This window comes from Hordeum vulgare, unplaced genomic scaffold, assembly GCF_904849725.1.
Source record: "Hordeum vulgare subsp. vulgare unplaced genomic scaffold, MorexV3_pseudomolecules_assembly, whole genome shotgun sequence".
NCBI lineage: Eukaryota > Viridiplantae > Streptophyta > Magnoliopsida > Poales > Poaceae > Hordeum > Hordeum vulgare.
The window spans coordinates 54,624-76,608 of NW_025422511.1; the positions used below are offsets into that span (position 1 = coordinate 54,624).

At 37.1% G+C, this 21,985-nt stretch overlaps 1 protein-coding gene and 4 non-coding genes across 5 annotated transcripts; 2 read left to right on the top strand and 3 right to left on the bottom strand.

Annotated features, from left to right (window-relative positions):
• Window positions 1–3,890: 3,890 nt before the first annotated feature.
• On the bottom strand, window positions 3,891–3,962 carry TRNAR-UCU. The gene has a single exon. It is a non-coding gene; the product is annotated as a tRNA-Arg (tRNA).
• Window positions 3,963–12,367: 8,405 nt separating this feature from the next.
• On the bottom strand, window positions 12,368–21,952 carry LOC123418527 (ATP synthase subunit beta, chloroplastic). Its single transcript, XM_045107018.1, has one exon. It carries the CDS (start codon window positions 21,569–21,571, stop codon window positions 20,075–20,077), a length of 1,497 nt encoding a protein of 498 aa, XP_044962953.1. The 5' UTR covers window positions 21,572–21,952; the 3' UTR covers window positions 12,368–20,074.
• Window positions 12,572–12,658, top strand: TRNAS-GGA. The gene has a single exon. It is a non-coding gene; the product is annotated as a tRNA-Ser (tRNA).
• Window positions 13,874–13,946, bottom strand: TRNAT-UGU. Its single transcript has one exon. It is a non-coding gene; the product is annotated as a tRNA-Thr (tRNA).
• On the top strand, window positions 15,543–15,615 carry TRNAF-GAA. The gene has a single exon. It is a non-coding gene; the product is annotated as a tRNA-Phe (tRNA).
• Window positions 21,953–21,985: the final 33 nt, after the last annotated feature.

The window sequence follows — 21,985 nt, forward strand, 5'->3', positions numbered from 1 at the left end:
GCTTAGAAGTAAGAATTTTTTGGTTGATTGTATCCTTAACCATTTCTTTTTTTTTGACACGAGGAACTACTCACCATGAATCCACTAATTGCTGCTGCTTCTGTTATTGCTGCTGGATTGGCCGTAGGGCTTGCTTCTATTGGACCTGGAGTTGGTCAAGGTACTGCTGCAGGACAAGCTGTAGAAGGTATTGCGAGACAGCCAGAAGCAGAAGGTAAAATACGAGGTACTTTATTGCTTAGTCTAGCTTTTATGGAAGCTTTAACAATTTATGGACTAGTTGTGGCACTAGCGCTTTTATTTGCGAACCCTTTTGTTTAATCCTAAAAAAAAAAGTTCTTTCGATTTCGATTAGATACTTTTTTCTTTTTTTAGTAAATTGGTATTTGCTTCCGCAATTCCAATTATATCAATACTTTATTTAATTTACTCCTATTTATTACTCCTGGAATTATCTATTTATCGGGACAGATAATACCGCATTCTAGGAAGGGCTGAGTTGAGTATGATTAATTTAGAAGATATGCTCGCCTTCTTATTTCCCGTCCTTAGTTTAGGAAAGTGGAAAGTTTTTTCCTTTTATTTTAGGAATTTTGGGAACGGAACATTTCAACAAAGGAAGCCTTTCACCGGTCAAACAAGACCTAAGACTTAATCTAAAAGAAATTACTAGATTGAATCTATTTGCATTAAAAAAACCGATCAAAAAAGGGCGAGCGAAGTAAGTGATCGAAAAACTTTGTTCTTTGTTCGTCCTATCTATAAGAGGAGAGCATATGAAAAATGTAACCCATTCTTTCGTTTTTTTAGCTCACTGGCCATCCGCTGGCAGTTTCGGGCTTAATACCGATATTTTAGCAACAAATCTAATAAATCTAACTGTAGTGGTTGGTGTTTTGATTTTTTTTGGAAAGGGAGTGTGCGAGTTGTCTATTTCAAGAATAGATTGGATCTATCCGGCTGCACTTTAGAATATTTTTTAGTATTTTTCGGATAAATAAGAAAAGGGTGCACGATCTCGACGAATTACTTCTGAATAAATTCAGAAATCATATGGAAGAACCATAGCATTTCGCGACTCATTGGTAAATCAATTTTGATTCTCTATAAACCAAGAATGTGAGACCATTAACACGGTTAAAGCTAAACTGCTTGAAGTCCAGGCAAAAAGAGGTACTCTTTCTACAACTATATTAGTATTAGTACCGAATTTAAACGGGAAATAGCTAATGTAAAATTTATCTGATATAGAACACTCATATCGATAAAATGGTTTGAACTATTTACTAGAAAAAAAAAGAAGGGGCACCCTGCCCTTTTTTAACCAATGCCGAATCGACGACCTATGTATAAAAAAGAGAAATTTTTTGGATTTGAAGAAAAAAAAAAAAGAATTCTATTAATTTTCATTTTCCATTTATTTAGTTAGTTTTTCTTAATGAAATTGAAATTATTAACTAAAGGGCAAATATAAATAAAGAAACAACTTTGCTGACCATGATATATTTTTATCTAGGCGGAAGAGTCCTCTTAATATTTATCTAGTCTTATATAGGTTTCGGTATATTGAAATATAAACATAAAAAATAAGATAGAGGATAGGCTCATTACTTATACTTAAAAAAAGATATGGAAATTGCTATAGCAAAAAAAGAAAAAAAGGAGCGTGAGAGCCAAATGAATCGAAAGATTCATGTTTGGTTCGGGAAGAGATCATAAAAGTTGTAAACTTACAAAATAATCTACTTTCATTAAAAGATTTATTAGATAATCGAAAACAGAGGATCTTGAGTACTATTCGAAATTCAGAAGAATTGCGTAGAGGGACCATTGAGCAACTCGAAAAAGCTCGGATTCGATTACAGAAAGTCGAACTAGAAGCGGATGAGTATCGAATGAATGGATACTCTGAGATAGAACGAGAAAAAGCAAATTTGATTAATGCTACTTCTATTAGTTTGGAACAATTAGAAAAGTCTAAAAACGAAACCCTTTATTTTGAAAAACAAAGGGCAATGAATCAGGTCCGACAGCGGGTTTTCCAACAGGCCGTACAAGGAGCTCTAGGAACTCTGAATAGTTGTTTGAATACCGAGTTACATTTCCGTACGATTCGTGCTAATATTGGCATTCTCGGGTCCCTGGAATGGAAGAGATAATTAAATTAATTAGGCCTTGAACTTCTACTTTCGTTTAGAATTTAGGCATTATTTTTCCCCTTGCTTTCGAAAAAAGAGTCAAGAAACACTAATGGCAACCCTTCGAGTCGACGAAATTCATAAAATTCTCCGCGAACGTATTGAACAATATAATAGGAAAGTAGGGATTGAGAATATAGGTCGCGTAGTTCAAGTGGGGGATGGGATTGCTCGTATTATAGGTCTTGGTGAAATAATGTCGGGTGAATTAGTCCAATTTGCAGAAGGTACTAGGGGTATTGCTCTGAATTTGGAATCCAAAAATGTTGGGATTGTATTAATGGGCGATGGGTTGATGATACAAGAGGGCAGTTTTGTAAAAGCAACAGGAAGAATTGCTCAGATACCCGTGAGTGAGGCTTACTTGGGTCGTGTTGTAAATGCTCTGGCTAAACCTATTGATGGGAAAGGCGAAATTATAGCTTCCGAATCTCGCTTAATTGAATCTCCTGCTCCAAGTATAATTTCCAGGCGTTCCGTATACGAACCTCTTCAAACAGGGCTTATTGCTATCGATTCGATGATTCCTATAGGGCGCGGTCAGCGAGAGTTAATTATTGGGGACAGACAGACTGGCAAAACAGCAGTAGCTACAGATACAATTCTCAATCAAAAAGGGCAAGGTGTAATATGTGTTTATGTAGCTATCGGTCAAAGAGCATCCTCCGTAGCTCAAGTAGTAACTACTTTCCATGAGGAGGGGGCCATGGAATACACTATTGTAGTAGCTGAAATGGCGGATTCACCTGCTACATTACAATACCTCGCTCCTTATACGGGAGCAGCCCTGGCTGAGTATTTTATGTACCGCGAACGGCATACTTTAATAATTTATGATGATCTCTCCAAACAGGCACAAGCTTATCGCCAAATGTCCCTTCTATTAAGAAGACCTCCCGGCCGTGAGGCTTATCCAGGGGATGTTTTTTATTTGCATTCACGCCTTTTAGAAAGAGCCGCTAAATTAAATTCTCTTTTAGGCGAAGGAAGTATGACCGCTTTACCAATAGTTGAGACTCAATCTGGAGACGTTTCCGCCTATATTCCTACTAATGTAATCTCCATTACAGATGGACAAATATTCTTATCGGCGGATCTATTCAATGCCGGAATTCGACCCGCTATTAATGTGGGTATTTCTGTTTCCAGAGTAGGATCCGCGGCTCAAATTAAAGCCATGAAACAAGTAGCTGGCAAATCAAAATTGGAACTAGCTCAATTCGCAGAGTTACAAGCCTTTGCACAATTCGCCTCTGCTCTCGATAAAACAAGTCAGAATCAATTGGCAAGGGGTCGACGATTAAGGGAATTGCTTAAACAATCCCAGGCAAATCCTCTCCCAGTGGAAGAGCAGATAGCTACTATTTATACCGGAACAAGAGGATATCTTGATTCGTTAGAAATCGAACAGGTAAATAAATTTCTGGATGAGTTACGTAAACACCTAAAAGATACTAAACCTCAATTCCAAGAAATTATATCTTCTAGCAAGACATTCACCGAGCAAGCGGAAATCCTTTTGAAGGAAGCTATTCAGGAACAGCTGGAACGGTTTTCCCTTCAGTAACAAATAAATTTGGCATATCTACTCTTGTTATTTTGCATGTCTACTCTTGTTATTTGAATCATGCAAAAAAGTTTTCTTTGTTTTTAGTTTAGTATAGTTATTTAAAGAATAGATAGAAATAAGATTGCGTCCAATAGGATTTGAACCTATACCAAAGGTTTAGAAGACCTCTGTCCTATCCATTAGACAATGGACGCTTTTCTTTCGTATTTTATTCTTTCTTTTATTCTTTCTTTTATTTGTTGTCTTCTTCCGAGAAAAAACTGTTAGACCAAAACTCTTTTAGGAAATCAAAAAATCCAGATACAAATGGATGATGTATATATCATGCATATATCATTAAAGAAGGAGTATGGGGCCGGTAGTGGGAATCGAACCCGCAACCCCAAGGTTATGAGACTTATGAGCTACCAAACTGCTCTATACTCTTAAACTAAAGAGGGGTAACTAGTGGATAAAAGAGGGTTCGATACGTCCCTCTACCATATCTATACAAATAGAATAGTCCATTTATACAGAATGGTAAAGAGGGCTCCTCTATGATTATCAATTCCAGAAATCCATACAAATACGAAAGGGTATTTTATCCTTACCAACTGGATCTTGTTGCACCCGGTAATAAACATTCATAAACCATTTCTCGAAGTACGTGTCCGGATAGCCCAAAATGTCGATAGTTAGCTCTAGGTCTTCCGGTCAAAAAACAACGTCGATGAAGGCGTGTAGGTGCACTATTACGCGGTAGGGATTGCAATTTTTCTCGCATTTTCGTTTTTTCACTCAAACTCAAGGGAGAAACTTTGCTTCTTATCTTTTTTTTTAAAGATTGACGAATCAAATGATATTTCTGTTCTAATTTCTGCCGCTTCTTCTCCCTCTGAATCAAACTCTTTTTTGCCATAATGTGCCGTTGCTATTATTATCAAGTATACGGTTCTAATCCTAGATGGAAAAATAAATAGAAAAAGAAATTTAAGAAGGCGGATCCTCCCTCTCTATCAAGAGTAATGAACTAGGTGCTGATACAGTACAAAAAAACAAACTAAATTAACCAAACTTGCCTGATGTTGAGGCAATCAAGAAAGCTGCATAAGTGAATATATAACCCACGGAAAAGTGAGCTAATCCAACCAATCTTGCTTGCACAATGGAAAGAGCCACAGGCTTATCTCTCCAGCGAATTAAATTAGCTAAAGGTGTGCGTTCATGAGCCCATGCTAAAGTCTCAATTAATTCCTGCCAATACCCCCGCCAAGAAATTAAGAACATAAATCCAGTAGCCCAAACAAGATGTCCAAATAAGAACATCCAAGCCCATACCGATAAACTATTCATCCCAAAAGGATTATATCCATTGATAAGTTGTGAAGAGTTTAACCATAGGTAATCTCTTAACCATCCCATCAAATAAGTGGAGGATTCATTAAATTGTGAAACGTTGCCCTGCCATAATGTGATATGTTTCCAATGCCAATAAAAAGTAACCCACCCAATGGTATTTAACATCCAGAAAACTGCCAAATAAAATGCGTCCCAAGCAGAAATATCACAAGTACCGCCGCGCCCTGGGCCGTCACAAGGAAAACTATACCCAAAATCCTTTTTATCCGGCATTAATTTGGAACCGCGTGCGTCTAAAGCGCCCTTTACTAAAATCAATGTAGTTGTATGCAAACCTAGAGCAATAGCATGATGAACCAAGAAATCCCCAGGTCCTATTGTTAAGAAAAGCGAATTACTATTCTCATTAACAGCATTCAACCATCCGGGCAACCATAGGCTTCGACCCGCATTGAAAGCGGGGCCATTCGTTGAAGATAAGAGTATATCGAACCCATATGTCGTCTTGCCATGAGCAGATTGTATCCATTGGGCAAATATAGGTTCGATCAAGATTTGCTTTTCTGGAGTACCAAAAGCAAGCATGACGTCGTTATGAACATAAAGGCCCAAGGTATGGAATCCTAGAAAGAGGCTAGCCCAACTTAAATGAGATATGATAGCTTCTTTATGGTCTAACATTCTTGCCAATACATTATCCTCATTCTGTTCCGGATTGTAATCCCTAATGAAAAAAATAGCTCCATGAGCAAAAGCCCCTGTCATGATGAACCCCGCAATATATTGGTGATGAGTATATAAAGCAGCTTGAGTAGTAAAGTCTTGTGCTATGAATGCATAAGGAGGTAAAGAGTACATATGTTGAGCTACTAAGGAAGTAATAACCCCTAAAGAAGCTAGAGCAAGACCTAACTGAAAATGAATCGAATTGTTGATTGTGTCATAAAGGCCCTTATGCCCACGCCCTAATCGACCCCCCGGAGGAGTATGCGCTTCTAAAAGATCTTTAATACTGTGCCCAATTCCGAAGTTAGTTCGATACATGTGACCGGCAATGAGAAAAATAAATGCAATAGCTAAATGATGGTGAGCCATATCAGTCAGCCACAAACTTTGTGTTTGTGGATGGAATCCCCCAAGAAGAGTTAGAATGGCAGTTCCCGCTCCTTGAGCGGTACCAAATAAATGATTACTCGAATCAGGGTTTTGGGCATAAAGATTCCACTGACCCGTCAAAAGGGGTCCCAACCCCTGGGGATAGGGTAATACATCTAAGAAATTATTCCATCGAACGTACTCCCCCCTGGATGCGGGAATAGCAACATGAACTAAATGTCCTGTCCAAGCCAAAGAACTTACCCCGAAAAGTCCTGACAAATGATGATTGAGACGAGATTCCGCGTTTTTGAACCACGAAAGGCTTGGTTTCCATTTGGGTTGTAGATGTAACCAACTCGCTATTAAGGACAGCGTAGAAAGAAATAATAGAAAAAGAGCTCCAGTATAAAGATCTTCATTGGTGCGTAATCCTATTGTATACCACCACTGATAAACCCCAGAATAAGCAATATTCACTGGACCAGCAGCACCTCCTCGAGTAAAGGCTTCCACAGCGGGTTGACCAAAATGAGGATCCCAAATCGCATGAGCAATAGGTCTTACGTGTAAAGGATCCTGTATCCATGATTCAAAATTTCCTTGCCAAGCTACATGAAACAGATTTCCGGACGTCCATAGAAAGATTATTGCTAATTGCCCAAAGTGAGAAGCAAAAATGTTCTGATAAAGACGTTCTTCAGTAATATCATCATGACTTTCGAAATCATGTGCGGTAGCAATACCAAACCAAATACGACGAGTAGTGGGGTCCTGAGCTAAGCCTTGGCTAAACCTGGGAAATCTTAATTCCATAATGCCTTTCAAATCCTCCTAGCCACTATCCTACTGCAATAATTCTCGCTAAGAAGAATGCCCATGTCGTGGCAATTCCACCCAGAAGGTAATGGGTTACTCCTACAGCACGTCCTTGTATAATGCTCAAGGCTCTAGGCTGAGTAGCAGGAGCAACTTTTAATTTGTTATGAGCCCAAACGATAGATTCAATGAGTTCTTGCCAATAACCACGGCCGCTGAATAAAAACATTAAACTGAAGGCCCAGACAAAATGAGCACCTAAGAAAAAAAGACCATATGCAGATAATGAAGAACCATAAGACTGAATGACTTGCGATGCCTGTGCCCACAAGAAATCTCGAAGCCACCCATTAATCGTAATGGAACTCTGTGCAAAGTTTCCCCCTGTAATATGAGTTACCACCCCTTGATCACTTATGGTACCCCAAACATCCGACTGCATTTTCCAACTGAAATGGAAAATGACTACCGAAATTGCATTGTACATCCAGAATAAACCTAAGAAAACATGATCCCAAGCAGATACTTGACATGTTCCCCCTCGGCCAGGCCCATCGCAAGGAAAGCGAAAACCTAGATTTGCTTTATCGGGTATCAAACGGGAACTCCGAGCAAATAAAACACCTTTCAAAAGTATTAATACAGTCACATGTATGGTAAATGCATGAATGTGATGGACTAAAAAATCTGCGGTTCCTAATGGAATCGGTAACAAAGCCACTTTGCCACCTACTGCTACTAACTCGCCGCCTCCCCACGTTAAGCTAGTACTTGTTGTTGCACCAGGAGCTGTTACGCCAGGCGCAGTAGCATGGATATTTTGTACCCATTGAGCAAAGATAGGTTGTAATTGTATGGCGGTATCCGAAAACATATCTTGTGGACGGCCTAAAGCACTCATGGTATCATTATGAATGTACAAGCCAAAACTGTGAAAACCTAGAAATATACATACCCAGTTAAGGTGGGATATGATTGCATCGCGGTGTCTAAGGACGCGATCTAATAGATCGTTGTATCGAGTAGTTGGATCATAGTCTCTTACCATAAAAATTGCTGCATGTGCAGCAGCACCGACTATTAGAAATCCGCCAATCCACATGTGGTGTGTGAACAAGGAAAGTTGTGTACCATAGTCAGTAGCTAGGTATGGATAGGGAGGCATAGAATACATATGATGAGCTACAACAATGGTTGTAGAGCCTAGCATAGCTAGGTTAAGAGATAATTGAGCATGCCATGACGTTGTTAAGATTTCATAAAGACCCTTATGGCCTTGTCCTGTAAATGGGCCCTTGTGAGCCTCCAAAATATCTTTAAGTCCATGGCCAATACCCCAGTTGGTCCTATACATATGACCTGCGATTAGGAAAAGAATAGCAATAGCTAAATGATGGTGTGCAATATCGGTCAGCCAGAGACCACCGGTTACTGGATCTAGTCCTCCACGAAAAGTCAGAAATTCTGCGTATTTGGACCAATTTAAAGTGAAAAAAGGGGTTGCTCCTTCGGCAAAACTAGGATAAAGTTGAGCCAAAAGGTCCCGATTCAAGATAAATTCATGAGGAAGTGGTATCTCTTTAGGATCCACCCCAGCGTCAAGAAATTGGTTAATTGGTAAAGATACATGAATTTGGTGTCCCGCCCAAGAAAGAGACCCAAGTCCTAATAATCCCGCTAAGTGGTGATTCAACATGGATTCTACATCTTGGAACCAGGCCAATTTGGGAGCGGCTTTGTGATAATGGAACCAACCAGCAAAAAGCATTAACGCTGCAAAAACCAATGCACCAATTGCAGTACAATAGAGTTGTAATTCACTAGTTATTCCAGATGCTCGCCAAAGCTGAAAAAAACCAGAGGTTATTTGGATTCCTCGGAAACCCCCACCTACATCACCATTCAATATTTCTTGCCCTACTATAGGCCAAACTACCTGAGCACTGGGTCCAATGTGAGTAGGATCACTTAGCCATGCTTCATAATTGGAAAAACGGGCACCATGAAAGTACATGCCACTCAACCAAAGAAAGATAATGGAAAGTTGCCCGAAATGAGCACTAAAAACTTTTCTAGAAATCTCCTCCAAATCACCAGTATGACTATCGAAATCGTGAGCATCAGCATGTAGGTTCCAGATCCAAGTGGTAGTATCAGGGCCCTTAGCTAGTGTTCTTGAGAAATGGCCGGGTCTCGCCCATTCCTCAAAAGATGTTTTTACAGGATCCCTATCCACAACAATTTTTACTTCTGGTTCCGGCGAACGAATAATCATTAACTCCTCCTCTTTCCGGACAAGACATACAAAGAGACCCGCCAACTGTCTTTTTTTTTAGTGAATCTTTGAAAGATAGATTTTGAAAGATAGATTTTGAAAGATAGATATTGTGATTAGTTCTTTTCTTTACTATACTACCACCCTTCTTTTTTTTTAGTTATTCACTGGAGCAATTATATATTAAAGTCAATCCGAGGCAAGTGTTCGGATCTATTATGACATAAAGGTTAGGTGCCTAACGGACATTGTTTATCTTGAAAAAACAAATATTTCTCGGCGTAAGAAAAAATCTTTTTTATTTTAAATTTAAGAAACTAGTGTATTTTTTTTTAGGGCATAAGCTCCTATCTATATCTACTTTCCTTGAGCATAATATAGGGTTTTTTATTTTTTATTTGATTCTAAATTCCAAGATAACTCATTAGAATTATTAATAAGATGGTTCTAATATATTAGCAATATTTAGATTGGCCCCCTTTTTTTTATTCACTTTATTACTTCTATTCTAGACCCTATCCCTATGGTTTATTCTTATGAAATATCTTATAAAATAGAAGGTATAAGAAATGGATATAATGAAATTCTTGATTCGATCTTACGACCTAATTTATTTGATTAATGGATCAACAACCAAACCATCCATTTTAGGAAAAAAAAGGAGCATGGTCTTATTCAAATTCAAAGCGCTTCGTAATCTTCAACCAGTTTTGTGCTTCAATATAATTTCCCGGAGTAAGCGCTATAGCTTGTTTCCAATATTCAGCAGCTTGATCAAACCAAGCTTCCGCAATTTCCGAATCACCCTCTAGAATGGCCTGTTCTCCTCGGTCGGAATAGGCAGTTCCTTCCCTTAGAACCGTACTTGAGAGTTTCCTACCTCATACGGCTCAGAAATTGCTATCTTAATTTCCCCTATCTTAACTGAATTCGATTTATCAAAAATCGATCCAATTTGTTCTTGTGTTAAGCAGAAGAAATTAATTACCTAAGTTTCAAACCCTAATTTTTCTCAATAATTAGTTTGATCTTTTTTCCCACCTTCAGAAGAATGAAGCATAGATAGATATAGAGCCTTCGTTCAAATTTTCTGAAAGGTAACTATCCCGGTTTCATATATGAAATCTCTATAGAATCCTTGAAAAAGACTTTTTTCCATAAGAAAGAAAAAAGAACTTACTATCTTTGGGATCTGATACTACACCGCTGCTTAATCCCTTAGTGGATCGGCTCTATTACATAAGCGGATTCCTAAATTTTGCCCCATATCATGGGATAAGTAAGCAGTTTTTTTTAGTTGTATCGACCCAGTCGCTCACTAATTGATCTTTACGGTGCTTTCTCTATCAATTTGAGAAACTTTATCCATAGAGTAGTAGTATAGGCCATACTTTCTTCGTTTTTTGATTCTCGTGAAGTGTCCTTCCTTCCTACAGCTGATAGGGAAAAATCGTTGTTTTTACGATCCCTATGTAGAAAGCCCTTTTTTCCAGTATTTACTAGAAAATTTGATCCTCTCTTTTTTTGTCTTTCTATAGTGGAGATAGTCGCACGTAATGACAGATCACGGCCATATTATTAAAAGCTTGCGGTAAGAAGGGGTTTCGTTCTAGTGCCCGGAAATAATATTCCAAAGCCTTTGTATGCTCTCCATTGCTTGTGTGTATAAGGCCTATGTTATAGAGTATATAACTTCGATCATAGGGATCGATTTCTAGTCGCGTAGCTTCATAATAATTTTGCAAAGCTTCCGCATAATTTCCTTCGGATTGAGCCAACATCCGTTACGGTCGTTCATTCTATTCAAAAAATCTCCGTTCCAAAACCGTACATGAGGTTTTCATCTCATACGGCTCCTCCCTTCTGTACATAATAGTACTAAGCGAAATAATCTTAATCTATAGAATCAAAATAGAATTAGTCCCGTCTCATTATGAACCGAAAGGGGCTGGTATTTTTCCAAGAAATCTCTAGCCAACCTTCCCACAAGAGGTTTTTCTTAACACCAATGAATTCTATTAATGCTAGAGGAAAACGATAGCTCCAATAATTTCTTTGTTCTCAACGCCTCCTATTTAGAGGAATTAGCTACTTCAACGATCTTTGATGGTTATAGGGGTATCCAAAGTACAAACCTGATGGTTGTTTGTTATCCCAACCATTCTTCCCAGCCCTGATACCGATCAGGAAAGGGGTAATTTCTACCAAAGTTTTTCTCTTGTTGATTCCTATTTCTAGGTGTAGTGCTTTTCTCCCCTATGCTGCCTACGGATACTAATAGAGTGGCCTGTAATCCATACCATACCATATCCTGTAGGTGTAACCTTTCGCTCAATACTCAAATCTACAATTGAAGTATCTGAAGCCGCATCAATCGAGGATACACGACGGAAGGAATTGTTAGTTCGCCTCACCTTCCCGAAGCGTGGGTTTGCTTGCTTTACAAATTTGGTTCTCTCTATGCCAACCCCTTTTCTTTTTCCTAAGACTGAGGTATAGGTAGGTCTAAAAAAAAGCAAAAAAAAAAAGAGTCAAATCGCACCATCTCTATAATAAGTAAATGCCTTTTTTTCTCCTGAGGTTGTCGGAATTATTCGCAATAAAATATTGGCTATAATTGAGAAGGTCTTATCAATGAAATTTCCATTTACACGGGATCTAGGCATAATTCCCAAGCCATTCTATATAGAATTGTTTTCATTCCTTCACAAAATAACATAAAAACAAACACATTCGATTCTTATAATTATAAATAGATTGATCCATATGCTCTAAATCCATATGTTTTAAATGGATAAGAGAGATATGGATTTTCCGCTCAGCTCAAATTGTATCCTTTTCCTTCTGCTTGGACACGAAGAGATATGCAATATTTGACTAAGACTGGATTTCATTCCACTTTCCTATTTCTGAACAACAACTTATGTCATCAACTATTTCGTGTTTTCAAAGTTATTAATTGTCTCATACTCTATTTTTGATTTCAATGGTGTAGCGTATCTTATGCAAACGGAATTCTAAGGTTTCTTTATTTTATTATGCAATAAGAAGAATTCTTGCATTCTCTTTTTCTTTAGTTGCGGGAAAACCTAAATTAAAACTTTTATTTTATAGCGAGCGCAATTTCTAGTAAAAAATCCTGTATCCTTCCACCTAGATCAAAAGGAATTTTTCCAATAGAACTAGGGAACCCCCGAGCGGTTGCGGTTGTACCTGTACTGCAGGAATAAGAAAACTCGCTATTCACTCAGTTTATTTTCCATAATAAGTTATGTAGGAAAGATGGCCGAGCGGTTCAAGGCGTAGCATTGGAACTGCTATGTAGACTTTTGTTTACCGAGGGTTCGAATCCCTCTCTTTCCGTTTTTCTTAATTCATCAACGTTAAGGATCACAATGTATCAAATCAAATAGCAATTTATTCCAGTAATAATATCTTATATTATCTTATTTTTATTTAATAGAAATTAAAAATTCTCTATAGCAAATTACTGTGGTATGTAAACATAGAGGAAAAAAGCAAAAAGGATCCTAATCCTAGGGTTAATCAATTTTAGCTAGTTGATGGGAAAATACGAATTAATGGTAATGGTCTTAGGGCTATTTAGTTCGGGGAAAGGGGAAGGGGAAGAAAATTCTATGAACCTTTCCTTTTTTCATTAAGTTCAAGTCTGACGAGAGTAATATTCTACAACTAACAACTCATTTATTTTGAGACCGACCCACTTCCTATCTAGGATTTTATTTACTAGTCCTTTATATTCCAATGTGTCAATCGTCAAATGGCTTGGCAATTTCCCCGGGTCCGATGAAGCAATATAATTTTGAACCAGACCTTTTGATCTTTGGTTATCTTTCGTAGTAATAATATCTCGGGGTTTGCAACGAAAACTTGGTATATTGACTATACGGCCATTAACTAAAATATGTCTATGGTTGACTAATTGGCGGGCCCCAGGAATGGTTGAAGCCATACCCAATCGAAAAAGGATATTATCCAAACGCATTTCAAGTAATTGTAGTAAAACCTGGCCTGTTGACCTTTTTGCTTTTCCAGCGATATGTACATATCTAAGTAATTGTCGTTCTGTCAGACCATAATGAAAACGCAATTTCTGTTTTTCTTGAAGACGAATACGATATTGCTCCTTTTTCCCAGAATTGAATTTTTTTTTAAGATTACTTCCGGATTTAGGTGTTTTTCTAGTGAGTCCTGGTAAAGCTCCCAAACGGCGTATTTTTTTTAAACGAGGTCCTCGATAACGGGACATGAAGACTCCTTTTTTTTATTGAAATTTCATTTTACACAATTAATTTCATTGTATTTACATTACAGAATACATCGAAATTAAAACTGAATTAAACTACAGGATAAACAGAGTAAAATCAACTAAAGTACCACAAAAAATGGAATTTCATCAAAATCTGTATTTTTTGTATTTTTTGTATATATATTATTTATTTTATTGTTTTGTATCTAGCAAAATAGTAAGGTAAAAAACATAAAAGATCCTGGATTCTCCATTTAATTCGGAAAAAAAGAGATTCTTGTTCGTAGAACATCGATAGAGAAAAAAAAAGCCGACTATCGGATTTGAACCGATGACCCTCGCATTACAAATGCGATGCTCTAACCTCTGAGCTAAGTGGGCTTACATAACGGAAATAGTGTAACAAATAGAAATAGGTATAGTATAGGAAATCCGTAAAATCTCAGATATTAGTTATTACTCTTAGCTATTAACTAGTTCTAAATTTGAAGTTCTACTTATAAAAAAATACTAAATAAAAAAATACTAAAACTTCTTAAAGATAAAGTTAGCTTGATATGCTTAACTATAGGATATTTAAAAAGAAAATTATAGACTTTATGGGTATTTTCATTCGATCATTATAGACTTTATTATTTGTTAATAATTTGAGGATTAATATTTCACTAAGGGGAACATAAAGTCAGAGTAAATAAAATTGATAATTCTGATTAGAAAAAAAGAATAAATATCCAGCGTTATAGTATAATTTCGAATACTATAAAAAAGTAAGACGGGAGGTGGGGGAGATAAAAAGTTTTGGATATATTGATTCGGATTGAATTGCAAATACATCAAGGATAGAATCAATGTAATTCAGAATTGCAATAAGCAAGCGGGGTCTCTCAAATAGAGTCGAACTGAACTGCTAGACTACGTTGAGTGATGAACTCAATGATTCAAAAAAAAAACTAAGAGATGGATGAAATTACACAAGGAATCCTGGTCTCAAAGAAGAGGGAAGTGGGGATATGGCGAAATCGGTAGACGCTACGGACTTGATTGTATTGAGCCTTGGTATGGAAACCTGCTAAGTGGTAACTTCCAAATTCAGAGAAACCCTGGAATTAAAAAAGGGCAATCCTGAGCCAAATCCGTGTTTTGAGAAGGGATTCTCGAACTAGAATACAAAGGAAAAGGATAGGTGCAGAGACTCAATGGAAGCTGTTCTAACGAATCGAGTTAATTACGTTGTGTTGTTAGTGGAATTCCTTCTAATTCTAAATTAGAGAAAGAGGGGTTTTATACTTTATACATTTAATAAACACGTATAGATACTGACATAGCAAACGATTAATCACAGAACTCATATTATAATATAGGTTCTTTATCTTTTTTAAAATTTCAAAATAAAATTCGAAATGATTATGAAATAAAAAACTCATATCATAATTTTATTTTGAATTATTGTGAATCCACTCCATTCGAATATTGAATAATCAAATTCTTCAATTCAAATTCAAAGTTTTGAGAACTTTTAAAAAGAAAGTGGATTAATCGGACGAGGACAAAGAGAGAGTCCCATTCTACATGTCAATACTGACAACAATGAAATTTCTAGTAAAAGGAAAATCCGTCGACTTTTTAAGTTGTGAGGGTTCAAGTCCCTCTATCCCCAAATCCTCTTTTTTTTTCTTTTTATCAATGGGTTTAAGATTCATTAGCTTTCTCATTCTACTCTTTCACAAAGGAAAGGAATGCGAAGAGAACTCAATGGATCTTATCCTATTCATTGAATAGATTTCTTTTTTATTAGAGTATCGGCAAGAAATCTTGGTTATTCACTCTATTTTTAAGTATTATTTAAGTAAACCATGCACAATGCATAGGGCTACCCCCCCCCTTTCAAATTTTGAATTTGAAATACTTTAATTGATTTTTTAGTCCTTTTAATTGACATAGATACAAATACTCTACTAGGATGATGCACAAGAAAAGGTCAGGATAGCTCAGTTGGTAGAGCAGAGGACTGAAAATCCTCGTGTCACCAGTTCAAATCTGGTTCCTGGCAGAGAAAAAAAAAGATCCACCGAATAGGTATTGATCCAAATACCTCGAGATGGATTGTGATACATATTTATTAATAATATATAATATAGATAGAGTATGATTTATTCATCTAAGTGGATAAATCTATAATATAAATATAGAGGCACTTCTTTTTAGAGAAGTTTTAAAATATACCCTTTCTTTATGATAAGGAAGGGGGTGAGATTAGGTTCCCCTTTATTTTTTTGCGTTTCTTTATTTTGTATTCCACTATTCCGACGAATATTTTTTTAGTCTTGCTTATCTTTATCTTATCTTATTTTCCTAGTTGTGCTAAGTCATGTGCGCGATACAAAGTTCCTGGTAGAGAACTTCTTTGAGTCATCCTATTTTTCTGTTCATATGAAGGAAATTAATATGTGATTTTCAAAATAGGGGAATCCAAATGAAACCCTTTTTTGGCTCAGTCTATCTGGAATGCTTTTGTATAATAGGAATTAATTATAAATAGGTATTCCGTTTCATCTAGGAAAAGAACCTAAAAATATTCCTTGACTTGAATAAAATCTGGAGTTGTGTTGTATAAGTGAGCACGAATTTCTTATCATTCAATGAGCATCTTGTATTTCATAAAAATTGGGGGTTATATAGTCCTTACGTAAGGGCCAGCCTATCCAACTTTCAGGCATTAGGATACGTTTAAGGCGCGGATGATTATCATAAGAGATTCCCACCATATCATAAGATTCGCGTTCTTGAAAATCGGCACTTCTCCAAATCCAGAAGACAGACGGAATTCTAGGATTATCCTTTTGGGCAAAGACTTTTATGCAGACTTCTTCTGGATTATCTATACCGTATTGTATTCTTGTAAGATGATACACGCTAGCTAAAGATCCACCGGGTGCTACATCATAAGCACATTGGGAGCGTAAATAATTATAACCATATACATATAAAATGACAGCAATGGAATCCCAATCCCCTGCTTTTATTTGTAAAGTCTCTATTCCTCGGTGATCAAAGCCCAAAGATCTATGAACCACCTCATGTTTGACTAGCCAATTAGATAACCAACCCTGCTGCATTGTCTTCATCTCTCCCTCTTTGTATAAATATTTCCCATTTCGGATGCAAGTTTGAAAGATTGCTCTGCTTTTTCTTTTTCTACACAAAAGAGCCCCCCCCTCCTAATTCACTAATTTGTAGGAAGGTACTGGACTTTTGGATTTTAAAAAAGTTTCAGAAGATATATCTAATGTCGATGGTGATTGATAGAGCAATTCTTGCTCATAAGTTCCTGTATGAGTACTGCGCCTAACATAAAGCTTGTGACTGGTAGTAAAACATCTTTTTTTATTTTGAGATAGAGTTCGATCCTCAACTATTTCTCGCGATATCTTCTTACGAAGTTTTGTTAGGGCATCTATAACTGCCTCCGGTTTAGGAGGGCAGCCCGGCAAGTAGACATCCACAGGAATTAACTTATCAACTCCCCGAACAGTACTATAGGAATCCGTACTGAACATTCCCCCTGTAATAGTACAGGCTCCCATAGCAATGACGTATTTTGGTTCAGGCATTTGCTCGTATAATCTCACTAAAGACGGAGCCATTTTCATTGTTACCGTACCGGCTGTTAAAATTAGGTCTGCTTGCCTAGGACTTGATCTTGGTACCAATCCATAACGATCAAAATCGAATCGTGAACCTATTAATGAAGCAAATTCAATGAAACAACAACTGGTACCGTATAGAAGGGGCCATAAACTGGAGAGTCTTGACCAATTCGAAAGATCATTTAGTGTAGTTGAAATAACAGAATTGGAACTTGTTTGGTCAAGTAAGGGAAACTCAATCAAATTCATAACTGTCTCAATAGAATCTTTTCCTTCTTTTTTTTTGTCTAAATATTCAGTTAAGACCATTCCAAGGCTCCTTTTCGCCATGCATAAACTAAACCGACAACTAAGATAAGCACGAAAATCAAAGCTTCGATAAAAACGGATACACCCAATACGTCGAAACTCATTGCCCAAGGGTATAGAAAGACGGTTTCCACATCAAAAACAACAAAAACGAGCGCAAACATATAATAGCGTATTCGGAATTGTACCCAAGCCCCTCCCATGGGTTCTATACCCGATTCATAACTAGAAAGCTTCTCTGGTCCTTCACTAACCGGGGCTAAAAGCCCTGAAATCGAAAATGCCAAAATAGGAATAAGGCTTGCTATTATTAGAAATGTCCAAAAAATATCATATTCGTGAAGCAGAAACATAATGTACTCCCATTAATGTGGAATAGGCGGAACTTAAATTAGTCAATTCAATTCAGCATTGTCAATTTATCCAGAACTTCTCTCTTTTCCTCGGTGAAACAAGAATCTTTTTTGTTCAAACAAAAGCGCTTAGTTTAGCCTTTGTTTCCTCTGTGCTGCATCTTCTTTAAAGATTCATCCAATGGAATCCCAACTCCCTTTCTTTTGGATTTCCATTCTATTTAGATATGGTGTATGTAGATCTAATTCTTATATAAAGAAAACTTTATCGTTTCACTTTGTCTCGCTTTCTCTAGAATCTCTATAAAAAAAGAATAGCTCTATCCTTTATTTACTATTTAATAATAATAAGAGACTATTAAATAAAAATGAGAATACTACTAATTAGAATAATTAGAACCTAATTAAGATAGTAGGACTAATCTATGCAGTATAATGAGAAGTAATACTATAAAAATAAAAATAAAGAACTCTATTTCAGAACTATGAGACAGAATATTCTGTTTTCTTATTTACTCTTTACTTTATTTTTTCTATTTTTCGTTTTTCTTTTCCTGTCTGTATGATTTTGATTTTCGATGAATGAGCCTTTGGTAATGCTTTTATCTCTATTCTATGTCGCAGGCGCCTATCCAGTCTATAAACAAATACTAATGCGAAAATGAAAACTATACTAAACTAAAGAAAACATAGGATAGAGATCCTAAAATAGAAAAAAGGGCATATTAGGGCTATACGGATTCGAACCGTAGACCTTCTCGGTAAAACAGATCAAACGGATTATTATCGAAATGATTTGAACTGTTTCAAAGACCCAACATGCATTTTTTTGCATTGGGCTCTTTCATAAACTGATTTAAAGATCAGTTAGTCCACCATAGTTTTTCTTTACGGAAAGATAATGAGATGGCTCCCTGTGCTCTGATTGATTTTTTGTATTATGATCTATCTAGGAGCAATACCAAAGTGTTTCAAAGGAGGATTACCTTGACTTAGGTCTGCCTCTGGTCTAAATTAAATCAACCTAAGTGAAATGGAGTCTCTATCGTTCCACTGCAAGAGTTAACTATGAGACTTCATACACCTTAAAGTTCATAGAACGAAAAGAAGTTTTTTGGAGGCCCTTATCCTCATTACGCCTAGCATTTAGTGGGCTGGATATTTACCTTATCAACTAGCAAATCCATAAGGGTTCTATTTGATTAGGCACCTGAATTGGCACCTGAATCGGACTGAACCGACTGTTTGTCAGGCTACTGTTCTCCTATTCTCTCGAATCTATGAAGTAAGACATTGATTTTGCAATAAGATCGATTATGTTCATTGCATAATAAGCTCCTTTGAAAAGCATTGGCGCACGTGTAAACGAGTTGCTCTACCGAACTGAGCTATAGCCCTTATCAGAGATATCTTAACATATAGAGAATTTCTTGTCAAGATGAATATTTTCTAATGCCAGAGGATATCCCTTTGATCTGTATCTGTTTAGTATTTAGTTTAGTATTTAGTATATAACAGACCAATAACAGAGCGGTATTGCTTAGAAAAGGGATTCAATATATAATCGATCGAAGTAATGGGTCTTCCTTTGTGGTGATAAATTGCCTACTTAACTCAGTGGTTAGAGTATTGCTTTCATACGGCGGGAGTCATTGGTTCAAATCCAATAGTAGGTAAGTAGGTAGAAAAATTACTAGATAGCATTGGACTTACTTCGCTTCGCTATCTAATAACTTTTTCTACCCCTCTTCCCTTTTTCTTTGTATCAACTATAAACCACTGGATTGTCTTCAATTGGATGGGGGAATCCAATTGACAGCCTCGATTCGTATCCTAGCTCGTCTGAGAGCGAGCTTCGCTTCAACCAAATCTTTCGTACCCTCAGCTTTACTCAAGTTAGCTTCGGCTATTTCAAGTGCCTTTTGAGCTTCTTCCGGATCAATATCACTACCCAGTTCCGCATCATTTCCTAAAATGATGATCTCATTATTAACTATTCTCGCAAAACCGCTCCACAGAACCGCCGTTAACCATTGGTCGTTGAGGAGGCGTATTCTCAAAGGACCCATATCTACTGCTGTGTTAATAGGGGCGTGGTTTGGTAATACGCCAATTTGGCCACTATTCGTGGATAAAATGATTTCTTTCACTTCACAATCCCAAATAATTCGCTTAGGAGTCAGTACATAAAGATTTAATTTCATTTCTGCGATTTGTTCTCCTCTTCTAAGGTTATAGCTTTCGTGCTAGCTTCATCGATGTTACCCACCAAATAAAAAGCCTGTTCAGGTAGGCCGTCTAATTCTCCGGAAAGGATTAGTTGAAATCCCCTAATAGTTTCCGCAAGAGCAACATACTTTCCTGGAGAACCAGTAAAAACTTCTGCCACAAAGAACGGTTGTGATAAGAAACGCTCAATTTTTCTTGCTCTTGCTACAGTTAAACGATCCTCTTCCGATAATTCATCCAAGCCAAGAATTGCGATAATGTCCTGAAGTTCTTTGTAACGTTGTAAAGTTTCCTTAACTCTTTGCGCAGTTTCATAATGTTCGTTGCCAACGATCCGAGGCTGTAACATAGTTGATGTTGAATCTAAAGGATCTACTGCTGGATAAATACCCTTGGAAGCTAATCCTCTGGAAAGTACGGTAGTAGCATCCAAATGTGCAAATGTTGTGGCAGGGGCAGGGTCGGTCAAATCGTCCGCAGGTACATAAACTGCTTGAATCGAAGTTATAGATCCCTTTTTAGTAGAAGCAATTCTTTCTTGCAAAGAACCCATTTCTGTACTAAGAGTAGGTTGATAACCCACTGCGGAGGGCATTCTCCCTAATAAAGCGGATACCTCTGATCCTGCTTGAACAAAACGAAAGATATTATCGATAAATAAAAGCACGTCTTGCTTATTAACATCTCGGAAATATTCTGCCATAGTTAGGGCAGTTAAACCAACTCTCATACGAGCTCCCGGTGGTTCATTCATTTGGCCATAGACTAGAGCTACCTTTGATTCTTCAATATTTTTTTCATTAATTACTCCGGATTCCTTCATTTCCATATAAAGATCATTTCCTTCACGAGTCCGTTCCCCTACTCCACCGAATACGGATACGCCCCCATGAGCTTTAGCAATGTTATTGATTAATTCCATGATCAGTACTGTTTTACCTACTCCAGCCCCCCCAAATAGTCCTATTTTTCCTCCACGTCGATAAGGAGCTAAAAGATCGACGACCTTAATACCTGTTTCAAAGATGGATAATTTCGTATCTAACTCGATAAAGGCAGGCGCAGATCTATGAATAGGGAACGTTGCACTACTATCTACAGGACCCAAATTGTCAACAGGCTCCCCAAGAACGTTGAAAATTCGTCCGAGAGTAGCTCCACCGACCGGAACACTGAGAGGAGCTCCCGTGTCAATCACTTCCATTCCTCTCATCAACCCGTCCGTAGCACTCATAGCTACAGCTCTAACTCGATTATTTCCTAATAATTGTTGTACCTCACAAGTCACATTAATTTGCTTATCGGCAGTGTCTCTACTCTGGACTACTAAAGCGTTATAAATATAAGGTAACTTGCCCGGGGGAAAAGTGACATCCAGCACGGGTCCAATAATTTGATCGATACGACCTGTACTTTTTTCTTCACTTGTGGAAACCCCGGGACGAGAAGTAGTAGGATTGGTTCTCATAATTATCACATAATTAAAAAAAAGGAATTTGTCGAAATTTTTCTTTTTTTATTGTTGAATAATGCCAAATCAAATCAAAAAAAATCCAAAAGTAAAAAGGAAATGAATTAGTTAATTCAATAAGAGAGAAAAGGGGACCAGGACTTGATTTCGTTGCCCAAGCGAATCCCATTCAATCGTTTACTCATGGAATGAGTCCGTTGGAAAGTTCAATCAATCTTTTTTTCATATACATTTTGCCTTTTGTGGAGGATCTGTGCCTACTCTACTTTCCTATCTAGGACTTCGATATACAAAATATATACTACTGTGAAGCATAGATTGCTGTCAACAAAGAATTTTATTAGTATTTAGTTAGGTATTTGCATTCCAAATAAGAAAAGAGACCTATTAAGAACTTGTAAAATAAGGATT